Source organism: Trachymyrmex septentrionalis, unplaced genomic scaffold (genome assembly GCF_001594115.1).
Source record: "Trachymyrmex septentrionalis isolate Tsep2-gDNA-1 unplaced genomic scaffold, Tsep1.0 scaffold32, whole genome shotgun sequence".
In the NCBI taxonomy this organism is placed as follows: Eukaryota; Metazoa; Arthropoda; class Insecta; order Hymenoptera; family Formicidae; genus Trachymyrmex; species Trachymyrmex septentrionalis.
Genome location: NW_017305485.1, coordinates 606,752 through 612,369, shown reverse-complemented (window position 1 = coordinate 612,369; position 5,618 = coordinate 606,752). Strand labels below are relative to the sequence as shown.

The 5,618-nt window shown below is 35.5% G+C and overlaps 1 protein-coding gene across 1 annotated transcript in view; it reads right to left on the bottom strand.

The window, feature by feature from the left end:
* Positions 1-3,012, bottom strand: part of LOC108749815 (histone-lysine N-methyltransferase SETMAR-like) — a gene marked incomplete at its 3' end in the record, with an annotated part of 5,000 nt that extends 1,988 nt beyond the window's left edge. The window contains exons 1-4 of the mRNA XM_018488792.1: positions 2,974-3,012; positions 2,393-2,617; positions 2,070-2,273; positions 1,665-1,675 (exon numbers count right to left, since the gene is read on the bottom strand). Coding sequence (XP_018344294.1) covers positions 1,665-1,675; positions 2,070-2,273; positions 2,393-2,617; positions 2,974-3,012 — 479 coding nt within the window. The remainder of the gene's footprint in view (positions 1-1,664; positions 1,676-2,069; positions 2,274-2,392; positions 2,618-2,973) is intronic.
* Positions 3,013-5,618: the final 2,606 nt, after the last annotated feature.

Here is a 5,618-nt window from a genome sequence, read left to right as displayed (position 1 = left end):
ATGTGGACGAGCATTATCATGCAGAAGAATAACTTTGTCGTGTCTGGAGTAGTAGTGGGCGCGTTTTTCCTTGAGTGCTCGACTCAATCTCATCAATTGTGTTCGGTAGAGAGCCCTAGTAATGGTTTCGTTCGGTTTGAGCAACTCATAATAAACGACACCTAGCTGATCCCACCAAATACACAACATGAGCTTTTTCCCATGAATGTTCGGCTTGGCTGTCGATGTTGAAGCATGGCCAGGTGGTCCCCATGATTTCTTCTTCTTTGGGTTATCGTAGTGGATCCATTTTTCATCACCAGTGACTACACGGTGCAAAAAACCCTTTCGTTTATGCCTGGCAAGCAGCATTTCACATGTGAAAAATCGGCGTTCAACGTTTCTCGGCTTCAGTTCATATGGAACCCAATTTCCTTGCTTTTGAATCATTCCCAACGATTTTAAGCGATGTGAAATTGCTGGTTGAGTCACTCCTAATGTAAGTGCAAGTGCTTCTTGCGTTTGGCACGAATCTTCATCCAATAATGCTTCCAATTCCGCGTCTTCGTACACTTTCGGCCTTCCGCTACGTTCTTCGACGTCAAATTCACCGTTCTTAAACTTTTGAAACCACTCACGGCAACTTCTCTCACTTAAGGCAGCCTCACCATATGCTTCTACAAGCAATCGATGCGCCTCAGCTGCAGATTTCTTCAAATTAAAGAAGTAAATCAAAAGCTCCCGCAAATGATGCTTATTCGGCTCAAAACTCGACATTTTCGCACGAAAAAAGATATAAGATGGTGATGCAAAATCACTAATATTTCAAGGTTATGTTCTTACCAGATGTCCAACCTTACGATATGACGTTTTACAGCTGACAATTTTAACTATAACATACTGGTAGCGCCATTGTTGGTCAAACGGCGGAAACTTATTTATACCCCCAATATTATCTTCTGCTTTTTTATTGATCAAATTTTGTGGGATAGTATTTGACTGTTTAGCAATGTGAATTTTTTATAAAGTTTTTTCTGAATAATAGAAAAAATTAGCGTTAAAGGATATCTATTTTTTTAAAAGGATTTTAATGATATCAAAGTGTTTTGAGTAGAATTTTGGATGAGATAAAAGAAGAACAACGATCAATTAAGTTTATTATGATTCCAATGTTTTGACATAGTGAGTGATAAAAGAAAAAAATTGATTATCGTCCTGAGTGATTTTCGATATAAATTTGTAGTAAATGTGTTATCATTTTTAATTAGTGTGATGTCCAAAAAATTCAATGAGTCTCCACTTTCTTTAAGCGTGAACTTTAATCTCGGATGATAGAAATTAAAATACATCGATCAGAACATGATTTTTGTTGATTGCAATGGCGATATAAAGTATTCACATAGCGAATATAAAAGGAATCACAGATAGTTTTTTAAGAGAAACTATCTCTAGGTCTTGCATAATATCTGATGTTATTACGGACAATGGGGAACTCATTGGAATATCAAAGATCTGTTTATAAATTTTTTCATTAAGATTGAAAAATGTAGAATCTAATATCAGTTTGATTTCTTTGATGAATTCTTTTAAATATAAAAAAGTTTCTTTTCTTATAAGTTGCTATCTATTTTGGATGCCGTCAAGAACTAAATCTATATAGATTTATCTTATATTAATACACTTACCATTCACATACCTGTGTATTATCGGTATGTGGATGATATCTTATTAGCAGCGCCTTCTAATCAAATCACTAACATCTTGAATTCCTTCAATGCTTACCACGAACGCATAAAATTTACGGTAGATTATGGCGATGAATTTGGAATTAATTTTTTGGATGTACAATATTTATAATAAAAAGATAGAGGGTTTTGTCGGGATATAACACATATAAAAAATGACTTGAGCTCTGTAATATTCTCGGGTTTTTTAATATTCAAAATTATGTCAACTTTCCTGCTTGAAGCTTGAATGCCCTTGGCGCTTAACTCGAATCCTAAAAATTCAATACTGTTTTGCGCAAATGCACATTTATCTCTACTTAAAACTAATCTATAATCTTATAATCTTTGTAATACTCTCATTACATTTTGATCATGCTCTTCCCTGGTAGTTCTTGTAATAACTAAATCATCGAAGAATATTGCGTCCAAGTTCTGTAAGATCTTTTCTATTTCGCGTTGGAACAAACCAGGCGCTGATGCTATTCCGAAACCCAAACGATTACTTCTAAACAAACCCTTATGAGTTGTTATCGTGATTAACGATTTTGATTCATCATCTAACTCTACCTGCTGATAGGCCTGCGCTAAATCTAATTTTGTAAATATCGTACCACCACGTAATTTTAAGTAAATTTGACACTCGGAATTGGATGCTTATCTATCAGTAAGTGCGGATTAAGTATCACCTTATAATCTCCGCATAAACGTATTTGACCGTTCGATTTCGGAACTGGTACAATAGGCGTTGCCCACTCACTATTTTCAACCGCTTGCAGAACTCCTTTTCCTATTAAACGATCAATCTCTTTTTTGACTTTCTCTCTTAACGCGAAAGGCACCGGCCTTGGTTTGCTGGACTGACATTCTCTTTGCAAAAACTTAAATTTTTTTTGGTATAATGTCCCAGTTTTCTAGAAAAGTGACTCGAACCTTTTACAAATGTCATTAGGCTCTTCGTTGCATTAACTGATAGCTTCTCTACCAATTTATTGAATTGAACAATACCTAGGGCTTAAAGCTAATTTCGACCTATAATAGATGCCTGATAAAACAAATAATTCAAGTTCCCGTTTTTTATTCTGAAATTCTACCTTAACCTTTAAAGTACCGAGAGGGATTATCGGGTCCCCGGTTATGTTCTAAAATTACGCGTAGTTTTATTCAGTATCCCATTTCCAAACAGCTTAAACTTATCAAAATCTCTTTTTAATATTACAGAAATCGGCGATCCTGTATAAATTTCGAATGCTAGTACTTTATTTCTTACCTTCAGGCTTACTTTCAGTGATTGTATGTTACCGAGCATTTTACTATTATCTATATCGTTACTATAAAACACGTTATTTAGGCTCTCATTACTGTTTTCGGACTCTTATATATAATGATTCGGACTCTTAACTACATTTTTAGTCTTAACGCTCATTTTATATTTCTGGTTATTACCTTTCTTTTCTTTACTTAATACTTTAGTTTTACAAACAATCTCTAAATGACCCTTTTTTCCGTACGCGTTACATGCATAACTCTTAAAACGACAGTCTTTCGATACGTGACCCTTTTTTCCGCAACAATAACAGATTACCATTTTTCTTTTTCACGAACGCATAAAATTTACGGTTGATCATGGTGATGAGTTTGGTATTAATTTTTTGGATGTAAAATTAATGTATGATGATGGTAACGTCATATTTGATTTGTACAAAAAACCAACAAATTCGGGTAGATTTCTCAATTTTTTCTCAAACCACCCGTTCTCACAAAAAAAGGGTGTAGTGACGGGTTTGGTGGATAAAGTTTTGTTTCTATCGCATCCTAAATTCCACACACAACAGACTAACATAGAATCCTTAATAAACTCTCTCCTCAGCAACGGATATCCCTTGCAAATGTTATTCAAGACTATCCAAGATAGAATTAAAAAACTTTCTAACAAAAATAACTTTGAAACAATAAAAGAAATGGATCAAATCTTTGATTTGGAATCAACGGGAATGAAAAAATATTTTACTATACCCTTTTTAAAAAAGACATCAGGAAAATTTAATGGAATTTAAAAAAAATATAATTTCCAACCGGTTTACAAACCCTTAAACAACCTCAACAAATTTATTACGTTAGGTAAGGACAAGATTAATAAAGAAGAGCACTCTGGGGTAGTTTATAAAATAGACTGCAAAGATTGCAATTATACATATGTAGGGCAAACCAAACGGAAACTGAAAACAAGATTAAAAGAACATATGAACGATATAAAAAAACCGGTCGAGGCGCTTTCCGTGATTTCAAATCATCGAATAAATAACGATCATGTTATGGATTGGGAAAACACGGAAATTTTAGATTCTGAACAATCCTTTTACAAGAGAAGTATTTCGGAAATGATTTACATAAAAATGCAAACAGAGGTCTTGAATAAGCAGAGTGATACCGATCGTTTTCCAGACGTTTACCTCCCTCTTCTAAAACAATAATTCCTATTCCCACTTATACAATTTCTCTTCTCCCCCTCTCCTTCCCCTACCCTCTCCTTGCGAAAAGTATAAATAGACCAAAGGCGAACTCTCGTCATTTCTAATGTAAATTTTCTATTGTTAAGAACGTGTAAGTGTCCAATATCTGTGTGAGGCTGTACAGTGAGATACGCGTAAGTTTTCTAATTTTATATGGTTCCTTTTCTTTGCCTCCTTTTTTCTTTTTCTTTTCCTTTTCGTTTCTTTTCGGCTGGGAAAAAAAGTAATCTCGGTAAACTAAGAATGGAATCTAAATTATAATTTAAAAAAAAAATGAACGTAATTAAACTATAACACAAGTATAATAGCTTAAAATTAAATTAATCTCAAATAGTCATTTACTTTCACGTAGAAATGACCACTTGCGTGTCTCCCGGTTGCGGCTTATCATGGGTGTTGGAACAGGAGAGAGTTCCAGAAATATTATAAACTTGACTTGTTCTCGGGTTCATACACAAATTTGGTCAATTCAAGAAGAAATCTCAACTACATAACATTAATTCAACAGAAATCATACCGAATTGAATTCCATACATTAATTATAAATTAAAAACTGAACATTAGTATAATAATGCTAAATACATTGTGTAAAATTATTGTTTAAACTGCATACCTTTTTTAAAAAAAGCGATACTTTTATATATAATAAGTAGGAATAAGCGAATGTTGTGCGTTTTAAGATTAAGAATACTAGGGATAGATTTCAGATTTAAATGTAATGTTATTATTAGAATTGTACTGAGGATGGTCAAATGTTGACCGAAACGTTTACGAATGTATGTGTTTATTAGAATATATGACTTCTTGACATCGAAGGTTGGTTATATGCTCCTGAATTGTTAATTTTTATTTTTCTTATCCATAAAATTGAGTGCGCTTCCTTTGCTGTTCGCCGCATTCCCCATGTCTGCAGCTTCACATTCTGCCATCTCCATGCATGTACTAATCTCCACTGCCTTGGCATACAACTACTGTTGTTCTCCCAGCAACCTTTTCCTGATCTTTTCACTGGCCAGACCCCAGAAGGCAGAGAGAGACCGCGAGAGGGATCGGAGGGCCCGGGTGATACATCCGCCTGTACCTCCATCTCTCTCGGGGGACTCTGATTACTCGTAGCGGTTGGTATGGATATTTTTTGTAAATATTGTATATATTAATAGAGTTTTAGTTTGTAAGTAGGCGTTCCCGCATGTGCGGTGGGCATCATCCCGTGGCATTTGGGGGCACCCTGACGTAATGCCTGTAGGCGGTTCCGGGGTGTTCCCACGTATGCTTTGATATAATGCTAGGACAAGGGGGAGTTTTTTAGTCGGTAGGCGGCCGCTCCGGTGTATCTTCGAGATCACGGTGCGGTCGAATCCAGCACACCCAGTGGTGCGGGCCGCTGGGCGTCCCCCCCCCC